Source organism: Scheffersomyces stipitis, chromosome 5, assembly GCF_000209165.1.
Source record: "Scheffersomyces stipitis CBS 6054 chromosome 5, complete sequence".
Classification (NCBI taxonomy): Eukaryota; Fungi; Ascomycota; class Pichiomycetes; order Serinales; family Debaryomycetaceae; genus Scheffersomyces; species Scheffersomyces stipitis.
The window spans coordinates 1,214,286-1,233,656 of NC_009045.1; the positions used below are offsets into that span (position 1 = coordinate 1,214,286).

A 19,371-nucleotide genomic window follows, 5' to 3' on the forward strand; every position below is an offset into this window, starting at 1 on the left:
CATACCTCATTGTTGTTAATTGTATTTAAAATATATTGGAACAATAATTTACTCTTCATTCTAGACCTTCTCCTGGTTGCTTGAAGAAATACTTGAAAATCGAGTTTGTTGCACGTGACTGAGCTGATACAGCACTAGAATAAAATGGGTGCAAAATTCGCAAGTTCTACTAGTTACTACATGACCTCCCCTGTCATTTTTCCTATTATATCCAAAATAGCTATGAAGGATGTAAAGGATATAATATATGATACATTGCGGTAATTCTATCTATATATAAACATCATATTTTATACACTTCTTGGTATTGACTCAATGGAGCTGCGAGGCCACAACCTCTCTTGATGATATTTTCTATACGGTCTCTCAACACTCTTGACCCACAATCGACAGTCAAATCGAGATAGTTTATCTTGGCTTCGTTTTTACCGATTGTGATAACAGCCTTGTTGTCTTCTAAATTGTTCAACGAGTCACCAAACTGGGCTTTTAACAATGATGAAATACGGTGAATTCTACTGGATATTTCGGAGTTTGCGTGAGCACTCTTCTTCGTTGGTGGAGTAGACTCCTTTTCAATATTGTCGTGGTTATGATTATGTGAACGAGAGGACAACTTGACAGATGCTGGAGAGGAATCAATGGAATACAAGATTGCAATGACACTGTCTGCCATCGAATCGGACATCAAATTGTCGTTAATCCATTCCAAAGTAATGTACAAACTATCCGTCTTGGATCTGTCCACCAAGAGATCTATCATATCCATAATTATACATTCCCATTCATCTTCATCATCATTGACAATATTGATAAACCCAAACATCTGTTCCAAGTGCCATTTCATCAATGTGATGTCGGCGTTGATCTTTAATGACATCTTCGACTTGACTATAGACGTAGATAATTGAGTGTATTCGTGTAAATCCTGTAGCTGTAAAAGATCCAAGTCGAAATCCATAGATACCAATACACCAGACATCAATTGTCCTGTCTTGAACGCATCGGGATCCTCATTTTCCGTCTTCGTATCTTCACCTTCTTTGACCTTGCTGTCATCTTCTTTGCCTTCTTCCTTAGGCTGTCCTATTTCCATTTTTTCATTTTCTTCGTCATCAAGTTCTTCTATCTTCAAATTGCTTTCTGCTACTTTGTTTTCGATTTCGGCCTTCAACAAGTGTAATTGCTCTTCTGCAAGCGTACCTAGCACCCGAGCTGCAACCCTAAGTCCCTTAATGGGGATCTTGAGCGGCTCACAGTTCTTAGGATTAAATACTTTAACTTCTTGCTCAGTTCCCTTTCTAGCAGAATACTTACTCAACAATGCAGACTTCAATCTACCCATAGGAACAGAGTCGCCGTGAACCAAGATGATCTTCAGAGGAGCAACTTTTTCTATGAATTCTGAATTCTGCTGGAAATCGACGTGAGCAGCGAATGAAATCTCGCTGACGTTTATTCTTCTTGGAATTGTGATATCAGGGTTTACTGCCGACTTGATGGTATGTGGTTCATTCAACAAATCTTTGGCCATGGTACCTTCTACAGAATAACCAGTCATTACAACCAAGTTTTTGGGATCGGGAGCCCATTTCTCTAACAATTGCCTGGAAACACCTGCTTGCAACATCCCTGGAGATGCTACGACAACAGACGGACCCATGTCCAGAAACTTCCCTAAATCCTTGATTGACTTAATATATTTGAAATCAAAGGGACTAGACTTCTGCCCAATTCTCGACGAGAGTCTGATATTGTCGTTCATGATACTGGTATATGTTTGATAGACAGCCATACACTTCCTTGCTAATTTAGAGGCAAAGAATACGCTTATGTTCTGAAGGTCTTCGTTTTTTTCCCAGTACTCGTCCAAGATCAATAGTAACTCTTGAGCATTACCAAGCGAGAATACAGGCATCAAGACTCGTCCACCCTTGGTGAGTGTGGCATGTATATTCTGGACCAATCTCTTCTCCAAATCGGCCTTTGGTTCTAATGTACCAGTTCCAAAAGTTGATTCCGTTATAAGGATATCGGGTCTGGTAGGAGGCACTTCAGCAGCATGTAAATGTCTGTTTTCTTCACGGGAGTAGTCACCTGTGAATAGAACTTTGAGACCACCAATTTCAACAAAATACATACACGCACCCAAAACATGTCCAGCATGGTACGCTGTGAATCTTATACCGTCTATTTCCATAGTGGAATGGTAGTCTATAGTTTCGATTCTGTCGAATGACGAAATGATATCATCGTCCGTATACAAATTGGTTGACGTCTCGTCTGATCCTTCAGCACGTGAACCCGCTCCGATAGACGTCACTCTAACGAAATCCTGAAGAAGCCATCTGTAGATAGCCTTGGTTGCGTGGGTCATGAATACTCTACCTTTAAAAGTAGTATGTTGCATCACATAAGGCAATGAAGCAGCATGGTCCAAGTGAAAATGACTAATGAGCAAAATGTCTACCTTTGATAAATCGTATTCGTCATAAAATGGAAAAGAGGAATGTCCTGTGAGTGCTGGATGGACCCCAGCATCTAGCATAATCACTTTATTCTTGTACTCAATTATGTGACACGAACGACCCACTTCATTACATCCACCAAGCCCAAAGAACTTGAAGCTCTCGGATTCATCTTGATCCTGATTCTCTGTATTCATTGCAGCGAAAAGATGATTAAGAGGGTCTTGTGTTTCGTATTAGAGAACTTAGAAATAGAACAAATAGAATGATACAGTAGGAGTTTTTCATGTCGCATTGAAGAAATAATGTCGTCTAATGTGAGAGTTTGATTTAGTTAGATGGGTTGCAATGCGACATTTTGCATCATTTTCTTTGCGTTCACTCTTGTGATCTGAATTTTAAAGGTAAGTACTTCTCAGGTGAAAGAATAAGTAATTCCATAAATTATTCACCATCTTCGATAATTTCACTACTTCCGGTTCTCAGGCTCATTGTGTCCCAATGTAGCCCTGTCACTTAGCCCTAGCTGTTTCTAGCCGTCGCCCTAGAAATAGCCCCAATCGTCGCCAGCACACGACAAGTTCTCACTCATGAGAAAAATTCCGAGTCTCCTACCGCGACAGTTGCACCACCACCATTACAGTACTCAAGCTGTTAGTGTGGGGATTTTGCAGTCAATACCCTTTGGCTGTGAAATACTACCAAGACTGACGATATACGTTTACTGGGAATATATTCAACACCAAAGAACGGTGGTACCAAGAATCCTGAGCCCATATCTCACGTACTTTATATTGAAGATCTCGCACGAAATTTAGCGAGAATCTCATTACGCGTGCAAGCTAATATCACTAACCACTCGTAAGTCTAATAAGAGTAATCGCTGGTCTTAATTGAATCTTTCTTCTCATTCGAAATCCTTCTGTTTCTCATTCGTTCAATAACGTCAAACTGGTAATACATAAGTCCTAGGATCATACCTCCTTCATGATTGTTGAATGTTCACATCACAACGCCTGCCATCTTATACATACCATAGACGTATATCCATTGCATCTGTAACAACACTTCCGATTTCACATTTATTTCTTCCAAACATTCAATTGCATTTATCACTTAATACACAATGAAACTCAAGCTACGAACACAGAATACAGAAACACTCAAATCAACACTTTCTCTCGTCAACCCACTTCGAAAGTTTATTGTTCTTCGTTTCTGTCCTGAAAAGTTATATATAATACTGGTCAATGGCCAATCAGTAACCCAAGAACCTCAAGTATGGTGTAATCTCAAAATCAGTAGCATCTTTGACCAGATAGAAATTCTGAGTCTTCGCGATGACACTATTCTGTTGGAAATCAACTTGGAATTGCTTCTTCAAACTCTTAGAAATTTCGACAGAGCCAATAGTGATGGATTGAATATCAGACTTCAAAGAAAGGATTCTTCAGGTGGCCTGGGCACTAACACGGGTAACGGTAGAACGGCATCGTTGGCATTGTTCTATGCTAATGTCAACGCCAACTCAAATACTATCAACCATACTTTTCGGATCCCGGTAAAAATCTTGAAGAATACCCACGATATGATGCTATTAAAAGAGCCAGAACTTAATGATGTGCAACTCATTATGAAACTACCAAATGAGTTCGTGTCTATTTATAAGAGAATGGACAAATTCAAGAAAACAACAAACAACGAAATTATCACCATAAAGGCAAGTAGACGGCAAAGTGGGTTTCTCGGGTTTGTACTAGAGGAAGAAGGAAAGTATCGAGTAACAATCAGCTGGAACGACAAGCTTAATGTACAAAGACCTAATCTAGCAAGTATGGATGGAGAATCCTTAAGAATGTCAGTGCTTAGAAATACCACTAACTCAGATGTCGTAGACGACAATGATGAATCCGAAGACAAGGAAATCACTGTCCGGTTGAAAGACTGGCAGATGGCATCCAAGATCGTAGCACTGTGCAAAACAGTAGTTCTTGTGATTACATCTAGAGATTGTATTTTGCATTGTTTACTTGATGATTCTGACGACGTTGAGATCATATACTACATCAGTGGAATCCGTATACGAAACCCAATTGACTACTAAACTAAATAGAGTTTACTTAATTGCATAATGAATTTAGCATAATCTAGTGCTTGTGGAGAATTACATTATCGTTGGACGATCTAGTAGCTCCCCAATGTCAGTAAAGCTTCGTAAGACTACAGTATATAGAATTGTACATTTTCACGTGACCGGTTGCAAAAAAAGACGATTATTGTGATGCAACGTATTCTTAATTCAACCTGGAAAGTCTGATAAAGTTGTGAGTTGCTATAGGAATGGTAAGTTTCTCTATTGATGAATGAAAGTGTTAACTTACTGAAGTCAGTTCGTGCAAACCGAAATATGTATACATTTATCCTATTAATTGAGCTAAATTGGATAGAAAACATAGTTGAACAGGTAATGTGACCAAACAACAAATTTTCATTTCAATACTTTATACATCGCCTACAAAGTTCACACTTTAACAATCTTTTTAACTATTGTAGTCAATATATCTAATAAGTGTCCTCTTACTTATTGTTTACCCCAGACTCGAATCAATGCATTTTTGACTTCGCGCAGCGATTAGAATTGGCCGAAAAAATTAGTAGGTGAGTAAGAGTCATCGCGGACTGAATAGAGATTCACTGATGAGCAATTTCCAGAACCACTTTACTTAGTCAACAGACATCACTACAATTGCCAACTTCCTGAATTCTTATAGATTTGTAGTACTCCATTCCTTAATATCAATCCTTCTTAAATGGCCCAAAAATCTCTTGAACGTTCCGAGCCCAACTACTTTGGCGCCGGTCCAGCTGTGCTCCCCACAGATGTTCTCCAGCAAGCAGCCTACGATCTTCTCAGCTACGAAGGCGATTCCGTTGGAATTGGTGAAATATCCCACCGCTCCAAACCTGCTATTAAAGTGATCGATGATACAAAAGCCAACTTGACCCAATTGTTGAACATTCCTGACACCCACGAAGTATTCTTCATGCAAGGCGGAGGAACCACTGGGTTCTCGTCTATTGTCTACAACTTGATAGCTAGCAATGTTAAGAAAACAGGAAAACCGGGAAGAGCTGCTTACGCCGTTACTGGTTCATGGTCCAAGAAGTCGGCCGAAGAGGCTGTCAGATTGGGCTTTGACGTTGATATTGTAGTCAATACAAAGGACAAGAAGTTCGGCGACATTCCTCCTTACAACGAATGGAAGCCTCTAGCTGCCGACACCGCCTACTTGTATGTCTGTGACAACGAGACAGTTAACGGTACTGAATTTAAAAGCACCCCCCCAGCAGATTACTTGCATGAAGGTGTGGAGTTGGTAGCAGACATGTCTTCTAACATCTTGTCAAAGAAAGTCGATGTTAGCAAATATGGGCTCATCATGGCTGGTGCTCAGAAAAACATTGGTTTGGCTGGCTTGACCATCTACATCATCAAGAAGTCGCTTTTGGAACAAGCTAACGATGAAGAATTGAAGGCTGCAAACGTTCCTTTGGTTCCTATAGCTTTCCACTACCCTACTGTGGTCAAGAACAACTCAGCCTACAATACCATTCCAATCTTCACGTGTCACATCTTACAATTGGTAACAAAGAGATTAATCGACAACGGTGGAATCGACGCTATTCAGAAGCTCAACGAGAAGAAGGCTGAAATCTTGTACGGTGCATTAACTAGTTATCCAGGCTTTTACACTTTGCCAGTACACAACCCAGCCGTTCGTTCTAATATGAATGTAGTCTTTACACTTCCAAACGAGGAATTGGAGGCTAAGTTCGTCAAAGAAGCAGCTTCCAAGGGGTTGTCAGCTTTGAAGGGCCACAGATCCGTCGGTGGTATGAGAGCTTCCATTTACAACGCTGTTAGCTTGCATAGTGTAGAGTTGTTGGTCGATTTCGTCAACGAATTTGCCAAACAAAACGCCTCTTAAACAAGCTTATATACTCTCAACTCCTAATGAACTGTGTATCGAGTACACATCTATATACATATAAAAAGTATGAAACATTAAACTTAGTTTTACCTGATAGTTGATATGACATATATAGGTTTTAGTTTTGAAAATTTTATGCGCTACCAAACGAAAAATTGAAAAAGTTGCTAAATGGTTTAAGAATTATTCCTAGTTTGAATTCAAAATTTCTCAGCCATTCTACATTGCGAACTGTAGATGCTTGTACGATCGCAGAGGTGCTTATACCACCGATCTCCCTTATTAGTACAGTTTCTCCGGTCTTTTTCCCATTCTTTTGTGAATAATGCACCTCCTACTACTAAAAAAGTACTTAGTACTGAAGAGAAGAAGATCTTATTGAATAAAGAAGCGCATAGAAAAGCTGTTCAAGAAAGGATAGCAGACATTCCGATACGAAATTATAGAAATTTCAGTATCGTCGCCCATGTTGACCATGGAAAATCGACTCTCTCTGACCGGTTGTTGGAACTAACAGGTGTTATCCAACCTGGTTCTAATAAGCAGGTGCTAGACAAATTGGACGTGGAAAGAGAAAGGGGCATTACTGTGAAGGCACAGACAGTGTCCATGTTCTACAATGATCCTGAGACTGGGGAAGACTATTTGTTGCATCTAGTGGATACTCCTGGTCATGTGGATTTCAGAGCTGAGGTATCTAGATCGTATGCTTCATGCGGAGGAGCACTTCTCTTAGTAGATGCTTCTCAAGGTGTGCAAGCCCAGACTGTGGCCAATTTCTACTTGGCGTATAGTATGGGACTTAAACTTATACCGATTATCAACAAGATCGATTTAGATCAGGCAGACATTCCTCGTGCCATGGACCAAGTAGAAGAGACGTTTGAATTACCCAGAGAAGATTGCATTCCTGTTAGTGCAAAGACCGGACTCAATGTCGAGAATATTATTCCTCTGATTATCAAGAACATTCCTGCTCCTAATGGAGACGACAGCAAGCCACTTAAGGCACTTTTAGTAGACTCATGGCATGATCCCTATTTGGGGGTGGTCATGTTAGTTCATGTTGTGGATGGTAAAATGAAGAAGGGTATGAAGTTATTATCTGCACACTCAGACAAAGTCTACGAAGTAAAAGAAGTGGGGATCATGTACCCCGATAAAATGCAAATGGACCAGATCAAGGCTGGACAAGTTGCCTATGTAGTCCCGGGAATGAAGAACCCCAGAGAAGCTCTTGTTGGTGATACTTTCTTCCAGTATGGTAAACATGAAGGATTGGAAGCTTTACCGGGGTTCGAGGAACCAAAACCGATGGTATTTCTTGGAGCTTTTCCAGCAGATGGCACTGAATTCAATGTTATGGATGATCAAATGCAGAATTTGGTTTTGAATGACAGATCTGTCAGCCTTGAAAAGGAAACTTCCAATGCCTTAGGTTTGGGCTGGAGGCTTGGATTTCTCGGGTCATTACATGCTTCAGTGTTTAAAGAAAGATTGGAGAATGAATATGGAGCCAAGATTATTTTGACAGCTCCTACTGTACCATACAAAATTGTATATAGAGATGGCAGAGAAGAAATCATCACCAATCCAGATGGTTTTCCTGATGCCAAGAACCAAGTTAATGTCGATACCTATATGGAGCCATATGTGAACGCAATCATGTCTGTTCCAAACGAATATGTTGGCACAGTGATGACATTGTGTTTGAGCAACAGAGGAGTACAGAAAGAGATAGAATATTTAAATACTGGTCAAGTTCTTTTGAAATACGAAATCCCTATGGCTCAATTAGTTGAAGACTTCTTTGGCCAATTGAAGGGTTGTACTAAGGGTTATGCTTCTTTGGACTACGAAGATGCTGGCTATAGAAAGTCTGATATTGTAAAAATGGAATTATGTGTCAATTCCGAGCCTCAAGATGCATTGACCACCATTTTGCATAAATCTCAAGCTCAATCTCGCGGTAAAGAATACGTAACTCGATTCAAAAAATTTCTCAGATTCCAATTGTTTGAAGTTGTTATTCAGGCCAAGGTGAACAGTAAGATCGTCGCCCGAGAGACAATCAAGGCAAAGAGAAAAGACGTCACTCAAAAATTGCATGCCGCTGATATTTCCAGATATAAGAAGTTATTGGAAAGACAGAAGGAAGGAAAGAAACAGATGAAGGCTGCTGGACGTGTCCATATTGGCAACGATGCATACCAAGCTTTCTTACGTCGTAATGATTAGTTACACTTGTACATAGAATTTAAACTGAAATGTATATTACCACCAACTTTTTTGATTTTCTTTTTCAATTAATGCAGAGATTAATCAGCTTCTCAAGAACTTCTTATAGACAACGTTGTCATTTTCAACATTGAACTTGTATCCAAGTTCATTCAAGAAGGACTGGAAATCTGCGTCATCTGTTCCTTCAGGAAGCGTAAAACCACACAAAACCTTGCCGATGTCGTGCCCGTGATTTCTGTAATGAAACAAAGTAATGTTCCAATCAGCCTTCAAAGCTTGTAAGAAGTTGAATAAGGCTCCAGGCTTTTCTGGAAATTCGAAACTGTATAATCTTTCATTGGCAACTTCTTCAGAGGACTTACCGCCGACCAAATAACGACCATGGGTCTTGGCTAATTCATTGTCAGAGATATCAACTACTTCGTATCCATGTTCATTGTTGTTCATGTCTTCAATAATTGGGGTTAATTCCTTCTTTTTGTCAATAACATTGAAGGAAACAAAGATGTTGGCATCAGCACCATTACACCTGTACGAGAATTCTGTAATGGCTCTAGGATTGATGATACTTTGCAACTTGGCGAATTCACCAGGCTTTTCAGGAATAGTAACCACCAACGAAACTTCTTTACCTTCACCGAGAACAGCTCTCTCGCTGACGAATCTCAATCTGTCGAAGTTCATATTGGCACCACTCAAGATGGGCACATAGAACTTGTTTCTGTGGTCAATGTCTGGATTTTGTTCAATGTACTTCTTCAAGCCGGCTACAGACAAGGCTCCGGATGGTTCAGTAATCAGTCTTGTGTCTTCAAAGATATCCTTGATTGCTGCACACAACTCATCAGTAGAAACCTTAACGACTTCGTCTACTAAGTTTTCACAGAGTCTCCAGGTTTCTTTACCTAAGACCTTGACAGCAGTTCCGTCAGCAAACATACCAACTTGGTCAAGTACCACCAGCTTTTTAGCCTTGAGCGACTGGTACAAGGCATCAGCATCGTTTGTTTCTACACCAATGATCTTCACATGGGGAGCAATCTTCTTCAAGTAGACAGCGACACCAGCAATAAGACCACCACCACCAACAGGGACAAACAATGCGTTCAACTTATCCAAGCGCAACTGTCTCGTGATCTCCAATGCTATGGTACCCTGGCCAGCGATGACATAGGGATGGTCGAAAGGAGGCACATCCGTCAAGTTGTTCAATGAACTCAAACGGGCACATTCTTGCTTGGCCGAGTCAAAGTCGTCACCATACAAAACAACTTGCGATCCAAGTCTCGAAACATTGGTATACTTGATAGAAGGTGTAGCCGTAGGCATAACTATAGTGGAAGGAATTTTCAATCTGTTGGCAGAGTAAGCTACACCTTGAGCATGGTTACCAGCAGAACAAGCTATTACACCCGAAAGTGGCATCTTTGAGTTAGAATGCAAATGTGAAATCATATTATATGCTCCACGCAATTTGAAAGAGAATACAGGAAGCAAATCCTCTCTCTTCAAGTAGATGTTTGAATTGCACTTATGGGACAAATTGATGGCATGTGTGAGAGGGGTTCCTGCCCTTTCCACAACATCATACACTCGTGAAGTCAAGATCAATTTGATGTAGTCTGGATCACCATCTTCGTTGAAATCGGCGTCGAGAAGGTCTGGCCACTTTTCTCTGGCCGTGAGCTGGGACTCTTTTCTATCAGTACGTGATGAAGATGAGGCGAATCTCAAGTCATATTTGGCTATATGATTGCCCTCAAATTTGACACGCCAAAGCCAATTGGCCATTCTTGCCGAATTTCTGACCAACATGTCTGAAGCAATTGTTGGTTGTGTGTTTCAAATTGCCAGAACCACCAACTTGGAAATTTTTCAACTTCTCCAGATCTACTGAAAAACATCGATGATTCATATCTGATCACGTGACATAATAGCTCTGCGTCCGTTACAGGACGCTTCAGTTATCAGAATTTGGGCCGATGCAAATACGACAACTAAAAATTTGGTTGCGAAAAAGTTATCTTATCTACAGGAAAGTCTGGCAGCGCGGCTAAACTCGAATCCTTTGTTGGTGACTGTGGCCATTCTGGCCGTGGAACAGAACAAACTAGACCATATATCTTATCCTAGAATGATAAAACCAGTTAAGCGAAAAATGATTCGATCAAAACATTAATCCTCAAGTTTGAATTTTGCTCGGCGTGCTCAGCTCTCAGCCACCTAGCTTCTCGAAACGCTGAGTTCTTTACTATTCTTTCCTCAACTACCATGCAGATTAAATCTTCGAGCAAGCCATTTTAATCTGTGTTAGCATCATCTGTTCGTCAACTGGCACACTTACAATTGCATGTACGTACATATTAACAGCACCTAAAGTAGTCCTAGATTTCTTCCATACGCGAACTGCGTGCCTGTCCGTAGATTTTATTACATTGCTTCCTATACTTTCTTTATTCGGAAGCAATTATCCCTCAATCTGCTGATTATCAGTTGTACTAAACATATTTTGGTCCTCTTAGTTTCTTACTAGTAAGCTGCACTCTTGAGCACATTCTGAGTTGTCACTAAATTGTTAATGGGTGCAAAATAAACTAAAAAAATATTTTTGTTTGCGTACTTTAAAATTAGCGGGACATTATATTTGCACTCTGCTTCTCTACAAAGCTATAAACTCAATACTGTAGAGTTTTTGAAAGATGATAAAAGGAGAGTCCTTTGCCATAGAAGTTTTAGCTAAAAAGTTATATCAACGTACCATGGACTATAACAATTACATTGCTCAAGTTGGTTCTCAGCAGTTGTGCGAAGCCTTGTCAACCAATGGTTCCTCAACAGCAATACCTCCGTTATCCGTGGACAGCAAGACTATCCCGCAGGTGAAGATCACGAATCTCTTTGAAGGCAACCAACACAATAATTTGATTCCACCCCCAGTGATAGGTGATCACCACTATGATTTTGCTTTCAACTACGACCCAGACATATTTACCAACTTGAACCAGTACGGGAACACTCTTCCTCCTATATCTGGAATTGTTGATGATGTTGGACTAGATCTAACAGGCTTTCCTAGCCAGTCCTTGGGCTTTGAACAGCCTGTGAATGTATCATATACGCACGAGACTTTCCAAACAGCTAATTCTAGCTTAGAAGAGAGCAGCAGCAAGAGCAACCTGGAGTACCCAACCGCACTGCCAACTGCTCCCCCGTCTCCTGAACTTTACGTCGAAGCACGAATATTCGAATGGCCCTACGACGAAACTACCTACAAAAGCGATAACAGAATTAGAATACCTTGGAAAGTGCTCGATGCTGAAAAGACCAGCAGAGCCGTCCGAGCAACTGTAAGAAAAGAGTTTGATATGCAAGACAAGTTCTTCGATGGACTGCTTGACAAGGATAAGTTTCGTATCGTTTCAGAGAAGCGGAAACGGAGCCACTCCTCTGCTCAGGAGCACGTTTGGCAGCCAAGATCCGTTTTCAAATCATTCACCAATATAAGTTTGAATCTCGACAGTACAGACTATCATAATTACATCCCCATGGAATCCTGTTTCGGAAAGGTGAACATGAGGGTCCTAAATGCTTGGCCACGGTCCACGAAGAAAGAAAAGACCCAGCCGATAAAGAAAGAGAAGGTCCTTTCGACAAAGATAGAGAAACCCCGTTCGAACAAGAGAGGAAAAAAAAGTTGGTGATTTTCCTCTTCCAAGCGTAATAGCCTATGTATATTCAAAATCCTACAGTATCATCAGCCTAATAATTAATACCTAAATAATACCATAATGATATGATACCTTCCACTTACGAAAACTAATATTGTTAGAACAGTAAAATGTAAGGGCCCAGAGTTAACTGGTATGTGTCTTAATTCCCAGAGACGGTTTATCTCTCACCCCACGATAATCTCCCCACCTTGAATCCCTCTCCTCTAGTCCGCAAACCCAGGCAGTACAGAGGTTGCAAAATGCCTGTAGAGTTCAAACCCCGACTTGCAACTTATGGGCTTTGCCGGGTTTACCTTTTCAAACACATGAAAGAGTTGCCCATTATTGACAGTGTCCACGTGATTGAGAATAGTTCTGCTAAGTTAGCTGGGCTAGTTTGCACCAATAAACCGCTGGATGTATTACCATTATCAAATGTCACGTGCAATGATCTGATAGTGCGAATGTTGCGTCCTGCAGGCTGCAACCCGATATGGATAGTACAAATTTTTCAGCCTAATGAATCATATGGAGTATAAGAAATTGCAATTCTGCTGGTGAAATACTCTTTGTGAATCTGTTCCATAGACATCGGTACTATGAGTGTTAGTCAGACTGAAGCTAGTAAGTACAGTTTTTGTAGGTCTACTACGGATTCAATGTTTTCACGGTCTACTCCAGGTTTTCCAGAGTCTGAGATCTGAAAAGTCTGGAGTCTGGAGTCTGAAAACAGAGAAAACGTTGAAAGCAATCTTCGAAATTTCACGGTTTCGATTTTTATCATTATGAGAATACTAACAAGTCCAGTCGCTCATATCGCGAATAGTGTCGGCGGCGCTGTGTTTGTGACCCAACCAGCTAAGGCTGTTGAGTCTTCTTTCACTAGCTACTTCCCAGATGCCTACACTTTGATCGAGTCCAACGATCCTTATGCCCACATTGACAACTACTTGCAGTCACAGGAGGAAGTAGACTTTGTTACTGTCACATCCAGTGGCTTCACTGTTTTGAGAAACTTGCCATTCTTGTCAGCTGCTACCTTCAAGGCCAACAGAGTCGTTTCTCACGTGCAACTCGATAATTTCGACTTCTCCATTGTTTCTAGCTTGAGGGACTTGGGTTACCCAGTGTTGATTTCGCAGTCCCCTAAAGAATCTGCTCAATACGCCAAAGTCGCATATAACTTGGCTACTAGATTAAACACCTCAGTCTTCCACTTCTTTGTTCCATCAAACTTCAAGAGCAATGATGCCGCTAACATCAAGGGTAAGACTCTTCTCAATGATATCCAAGATTTGGAAATTGGTGCCATCCTTGAAGAATTCGATGTCCAACCATTTGAAGCTGCTAACTCTGTATCAAAGCCAAATGACTCTATCTTGTTCTTGGGTCAATTAAGTGAAGAGCTCGTCAAGGCTGCTACCAAGGAAAACACCTTGTTGATCTCTGTCAAGGTATACCAACCTTTCCAGTTACAGAAGTTGTTGAGCATTATTCCAGCATCTGTACAGACTATCACTTTGGTTGAACAAAGCACTTCGTCGACTTCTTTCTCTCCTTTGCTCTTGGATTTCTTCCAAGAATACACCAAGTTCCAGACTTTGAAGAATTTCACCAAGATAGTTGCTGCTACCTTTGGCTTCATCAAGGCTGACAAGTTCTCTCAAACCGTCACCAACTTGTTGTCCAACGTCAGATCCGAACAACCAATTCAAAACCTTTCTTTTGGTAAGGTGAATACAGAGTTGACTACCAAGTCTTCCATTCAAAGAAATGTAGAACATGCCAAGGCCGTCGAAAAGGCTTACACTTTAGAACAAGCTTACTTGAAGGTCTTGCAGCAGATCAACTCCGGAAATTTGAACGTTTTGAACGAGTACGAGTCTGATAATGTTGGTCTTGAAACCAACCCTGAGTTTGGTTTTGGTTCGTTTTTGTTTGATGAACAGCAACAGCAACGTTTAGTTAATTTGGTTTACAAGTCTGTTCAAGAAAACCCATTCCACACTATTGACAACGGAAACTTAATTGAATACTTGTCTAAGTGGCTAGTTCAAATTAAGGAAACTGGTGCTGTTGAAAACAAGTTAGTCGAAGAAATTATCTCATTATTACAGACTGACGAGACCACCGCTATTGCCCGTGAATTGCTTTCCTTAGCTGAATACTTCAAGGTTAACAGAAACTGGTTGGTAGGATCGGATGCTTGGTCTTATGACTTGGGTTCTTCTGGTGTTCACAACTTGATCACTTCAGGAAAGAATATTAACATGTTGATCATTGATTCTGAACCATACCAGGACAAAGCTGCCGGTAGGTCCTCCAACGGTTACCGTAAGAAGGATGTTGGTCTCTACGCCATAAACTACGGTAATGTCTACGTTGCCTCTGTAGCCATCTACTCTTCTTACACCCAGGTATTGCAAGCTTTCATTGAAGCCGAAAAGTTCAACGGTCCATCGATTGTGTTAGCCTACTTGCCATACAACAAGGAAACCGACAACACCTTGTCCATCTTGCAAGAAACGAAGAAGGCTGTGGACAGCGGTTACTGGCCATTGTACAGATATAATCCTAGCATAGAGAGCGAGGCTGACTCCTTCAAGTTGGACTCTTCCAATTTGAGAAAGCAGTTGAAAGAATTCTTGGACCGTGAAAATAAGTTGACTTTGTTGGCCGCCAAGAACCCTGTTTTGTCTAGAAACTTAACTGCTACTGCTACTTCTGAAGTCAAAAAGCAACAGAAGAAGGTAGCTGCCGATTCCTATGCCAAGTTACTTCAAGGTCTTTCTGGTCCACCATTGACTGTCGCCTTTGCTTCAGATGGCGGCAATGCTGAAGCTGTTGCCAAAAAAGTAAACAGACAAGCCTTGGGTAGAGGGTTGAAATCGGTAGTGTTGGCTATGGATGACTTGTCAATTGAAGATTTGCCTACTGAAACCAACATTGTCTTCATTACCTCTACTTCTGGTCAAGGTGAGTTCCCAACAAACGGTAAGCAGTTCTGGGACGGTTTGAAGAACACCACCGACTTGGAGTTGTCTACTGTTAAATATTCTGTTTTCGGCTTGGGTGACTCTCAGTACTGGCCCAGAAAGGAAGACAAGCATTACTACAATAAGCCAGCTAAAGACTTAGAATCCAAGTTGAAACTCTACGGTGGTATTGAATTGGCTGAGATTGGTTTGGGTGACGACCAGGATGCTGATGGATTCAACACTGGTTTCAACGAGTGGATTCCAAAGATTTGGAAGGCGCTTGGAGTTGACAATGTTGAGGGAGTCGAAGAACCAAAACCAATCACCAACGAAGACATGAAAATCAACTCTGATTTCTTGCGAGGCACCATTGTAGAAGGATTGAACGATCAGTCTACTGGTTCTATTAGTGCTGTTGATCAACAGTTGACCAAGTTCCACGGTATCTACATGCAAGATGATCGTGATATTAGAGACGAACGTAAGAGTCAAGGGTTGGAGCCAGCTTACGCTTTTATGGTTCGTGTTAGATTGCCTGGAGGACAAGCCTCTCCAGCCCAGTACTTGAAGATGAACGAATTGTCCGACTTCAGAGGTAACGGGACCTTGAAGATCACCACCAGAGCCACCTTCCAGTTGCACGGTGTTGTCAAGCACAATTTGAAACCAGCTATCAGAGGTATGAATGCTTCCTTGATGGATACTTTAGCTGCCTGTGGTGATGTTAACAGAAACGTCATGGTTTCTGCCTTACCCCACAATGCTAAGGTACATGCTCAAATTTCCAGTATTGGTGCTAAGATCTCAGAACATTTGTTACCAAATACTACTGCTTATCACGAAATCTGGTTACAGGGCGAAGATGAAAGTGACAAGCCAGGTGACAGAGACAACTGGGAAACTCGTAAGAATGGTCCAACCAAGACCAAGACGTTGGTTGCTGGTAACGCTTTAGCTGATCTTGAGCCTCTTTATGGTAGTACTTATTTACCAAGAAAATTCAAGATCGTTATCACCGTACCTCCATTCAATGATGTCGATGTTTATGCTCATGACATTGGTTTGATTGCCATTGTGATCAACAACGAAGTCATTGGTTTCAACATGTTAGTGGGTGGTGGTATGGGTTCGACCCATAACAACAAGAAGACATACCCTAGAACCGGTTCCATGTTTGGTTTCGTTCCTGTTGACAAGATCCACTTGGCTTGTGAGAAGGTGATGCTTGTACAGAGGGACTTTGGTGATAGAACCAACAGAAAGCACGCCAGATTGAAGTACACAATTGACGACATGGGAGTTGATATTTTCAAGGGTAAGGTCGAAGACTTGTTGGGCTTCAAATTCGAGGAACCAAAAGAATTCAAGATCGAGTCCAACATCGACTACTTCGGTTGGTGCAAGGATGAATTGGGTTACAACCACTTCACATGCTTCATCGAAAACGGTAGAATAGAAGACACTGCTGAACTTCCTCAAAAAACTGGTTTGAAGAATATTGCCGAATACTTAAACGGTGGCAGATCTGGTGAGTTCCGTTTAACTGGTAATCAGCACTTAGTCATTTCCAACATCGAGGACGCAGACTTGACCCATGTCAAGTCTTTATTGGCTGAGTATAAGTTGGACAACACTGATTTTTCCGCCTTGAGATTGTCTTCATCGTCTTGTGTTGCTTTCCCTACCTGTGGTTTGGCTATGGCTGAATCTGAACGTTACTTGCCAGAGTTGATCACCAAGTTGGAAACCTCTTTGGAAGAGTTCGGCTTGAGACATGACTCTGTGGTGATGAGAATGACAGGTTGTCCAAACGGTTGTGCTAGACCATGGCTTGCTGAAGTTGCCTTGGTTGGTAAAGCTTATGGAGCCTACAATTTGATGTTAGGTGGTGGACACCATGGTGAGAGATTAAACAAGATCTATAGATATTCTATCAAGGAAGATGAAATATTAGACATCTTGTTGCCATTGTTCAAGAGATGGAGTTTGGAAAGAGAAGAAGGCGAACCATTTGGTGACTTCGTTATTAGAATCGGAATCATCAAGCCTACTACCGAAGGTAAATACTTCCACGATGATATTCCCGAAGATGCTTAATGTTTCATTTCGACACATATACAATAGATTCATGAACATATCCCTATAATTCTGCATTATCTTTTATACTATTTAATAAAAATGTTACTATATTATGATAATAATTATCTTTTGGATATTCTTCCAGAGTTATCTTTCAAGATAGAACTTTGAGATGCGCTTGCACTTACGCTTCTACTACCAGCAGAACTTGATATTCGCAGAGCATTCACACTCTCCTGCTGCTTTATCCTGGTTATATCTGCTAGTAAATTCTTGACTGTTGTCTTTCGTTTTCTTTCTACCAGTAGAGAGTCTTTGATTTTGACATTCCAAAGTGTCACACTGACCGAATTAAGTCTGCGGAGGACTTTTTGCTCTGCAACTGTTGCTCTTTTAGATGCTTGCTCTCGCAATTGTTGTTCCACCTTTTGACATTCGTCCTGGAGATGTCGTATTATTCTTTCTTTCTCGGACTTTGTTAATGCCATATTGTATGTGACGTATATGTGGATGGATGTAGAACGACCAGCTCAAAGAGTGTAAGTGTGGTTTTGTGTATATAAAGACAAGATGAATAAAATAGCTTAACTATTCTTTAATCAATTATGGTATTCTAGAGTCAAATGAGTTAATATCGTCAAAGTATGTAAACAATATCACTCTAGAGAAGTTCAGCAGGATCAAAGTGTAAACCAATAATGAATTAAATTCCTGCACATTATCTCAACTAGATTCGATTCTCAGCGAACCAACGGTGGCAAGGAATAACAGCAATATCTTTCTCCGGAAACATTACACAGCTAAAACAAACAAGGCAGAGCACAATTGTCAATTCTGAGAGTGTATTCACTGGTGTATTGCTTCTATATCATCCATAAGTTATATAACTCTTAAGTTTATCTCAGTTTATATTGTTGAATAGGTCTTTGATCGTTTACATCCTATTAGATTTTCCCTATACATTCATTCAAAATGGTTCTCGAAGCAACCATGATAGCGATCGACAACTCCGAGTACATGAGAAACGGGGACTACTTGACGACCAGATACGATGCACAATTGACAGCCACAGAATTCATTTTCCAAAACAAGGTCAACTCGAACCCAGAAAACACAGTGGGTTTACTAGCATATGGAGGCTCTGGACCGCAAGTATTGTCGACATTGACAACAGACTTTGGAAAAATCTTGTCAGGTGTCCACGACACCAAGATTGCAGGCGAGAACCACTTTTCCAGCGGAATCCAGGTGGCTGCGTTGGCATTGAAGCATCGTCAGAATAAGGTACAGCAACAGAGAATCATAGTCTTTGTCGGTTCACCTGTAAACGAATCGGAAAAGGAATTAGAGAAGTTGGCCAAAAAGATGAAGAAAAACAACGTAGCCATAGACATCATTAACTTTGGTGAAGAATCGGTCAACACGTCCAAGTTGGAGAAATTCAACTCAGTGATAAATAACCACGACAACTCGCATCTTGTCACTATTCCTCCAGGACCAAGATTGTTGTACGAGGTGATTGCCTCGTCTCCTATTTTGGTTGAAGGAGGTTTCGAAGTCGACGGTGTCGACATGGATGGCTTTGGAGCTGGCGGCTTTGGCAACGACCTCCTTGACCCCAACATGGATCCAGATTTGGCATTGGCATTGAGACTTTCTTTGGAGGAAGAAAGAACCAGACAGGAAAGAGAAGCTGCCGATAGAGCAAAGAAGGACGCGGCTGTTTCCAGCGAGTTGGAGAAGATCGACGAAGGCAAGGAGGGGGACGACAAGAAGGATGAAGACTCCAAGGATGTTGACATGGAAGGAGCACAGTAGATGTAAAACAATATACAAAGTAATGAAACGTGAAGCGTAGTGCGAATAGAGTAGAACCAATGAGATTGTACCCAGTAATGCCTGT

The 19,371-nt window shown here is 41.1% G+C and overlaps 9 protein-coding genes across 9 annotated transcripts; 7 read left to right on the forward strand and 2 right to left on the reverse strand. All coding sequences in view use genetic code 12, as the record gives it.

The window, feature by feature from the left end:
* Positions 1–283: 283 nt before the first annotated feature.
* On the reverse strand, positions 284–2,692 carry PICST_89936 (predicted protein; the record flags this gene model as incomplete). The annotated part of the gene is made up of 1 exon (XM_001385204.1): positions 284–2,692. The coding sequence occupies one exon, from the start codon at positions 2,663–2,665 to the stop codon at positions 284–286; it is 2,382 nt and encodes a 793-aa protein (XP_001385241.2).
* Positions 2,693–3,594: 902 nt separating this feature from the next.
* PICST_32319 (predicted protein) lies at positions 3,595–4,572 on the forward strand (the record flags this gene model as incomplete). The annotated part of the gene is made up of 1 exon (XM_001384877.1): positions 3,595–4,572. One exon carries the CDS (start codon positions 3,595–3,597, stop codon positions 4,570–4,572), a length of 978 nt encoding a protein of 325 aa, XP_001384914.2.
* A 706-nt stretch (positions 4,573–5,278) lies between these two features.
* Positions 5,279–6,457, forward strand: SER1 (3-phosphoserine transaminase; the record flags this gene model as incomplete). Its single annotated transcript, XM_001384878.1, has 1 exon — positions 5,279–6,457. One exon carries the CDS (start codon positions 5,279–5,281, stop codon positions 6,455–6,457), a length of 1,179 nt encoding a protein of 392 aa, XP_001384915.1.
* Positions 6,458–6,796: 339 nt separating this feature from the next.
* On the forward strand, positions 6,797–8,698 carry PICST_61171 (predicted protein; the record flags this gene model as incomplete). The annotated part of the gene is made up of 1 exon (XM_001384879.1): positions 6,797–8,698. A coding segment is annotated over one exon (1,902 nt), but the record flags the coding sequence as incomplete, so codon positions are not given.
* Positions 8,699–8,719: 21 nt separating this feature from the next.
* Positions 8,720–10,611, reverse strand: ILV1 (threonine deaminase). Its single transcript, XM_001385205.1, has 2 exons — positions 10,566–10,611; positions 8,720–10,362 (listed from the first exon to the last, which is right to left on the reverse strand). The coding sequence occupies exons 1-2, from the start codon at positions 10,603–10,605 to the stop codon at positions 8,783–8,785; spliced, it is 1,620 nt and encodes a 539-aa protein (XP_001385242.2). The 5' UTR covers positions 10,606–10,611; the 3' UTR covers positions 8,720–8,782.
* A 789-nt stretch (positions 10,612–11,400) lies between these two features.
* PICST_32323 (predicted protein) lies at positions 11,401–12,402 on the forward strand (the record flags this gene model as incomplete). Its single annotated transcript, XM_001384880.1, has 1 exon — positions 11,401–12,402. The coding sequence occupies one exon, from the start codon at positions 11,401–11,403 to the stop codon at positions 12,400–12,402; it is 1,002 nt and encodes a 333-aa protein (XP_001384917.2).
* Positions 12,403–12,997: 595 nt separating this feature from the next.
* ECM17.2 (Sulfite reductase [NADPH] beta subunit (Extracellular matrix protein 17)) lies at positions 12,998–14,553 on the forward strand (the record flags this gene model as incomplete). The annotated part of the gene is made up of 2 exons (XM_001384881.1): positions 12,998–13,035; positions 13,219–14,553. Coding segments are annotated over exons 1-2 (1,359 nt in total), but the record flags the coding sequence as incomplete, so codon positions are not given.
* A 128-nt stretch (positions 14,554–14,681) lies between these two features.
* Positions 14,682–17,581, forward strand: ECM17.1 (Sulfite reductase [NADPH] beta subunit (Extracellular matrix protein 17); the record flags this gene model as incomplete). The annotated part of the gene is made up of 1 exon (XM_001384882.1): positions 14,682–17,581. One exon carries the CDS (start codon positions 14,682–14,684, stop codon positions 17,484–17,486), a length of 2,805 nt encoding a protein of 934 aa, XP_001384919.1. The 3' UTR covers positions 17,487–17,581.
* Positions 17,582–18,270: 689 nt separating this feature from the next.
* PICST_78401 (predicted protein) lies at positions 18,271–19,311 on the forward strand. Its single transcript, XM_001384883.1, has one exon. It carries the CDS (start codon positions 18,441–18,443, stop codon positions 19,284–19,286), a length of 846 nt encoding a protein of 281 aa, XP_001384920.1. The 5' UTR covers positions 18,271–18,440; the 3' UTR covers positions 19,287–19,311.
* The last annotated feature ends 60 nt before the right edge of the window (positions 19,312–19,371 follow it).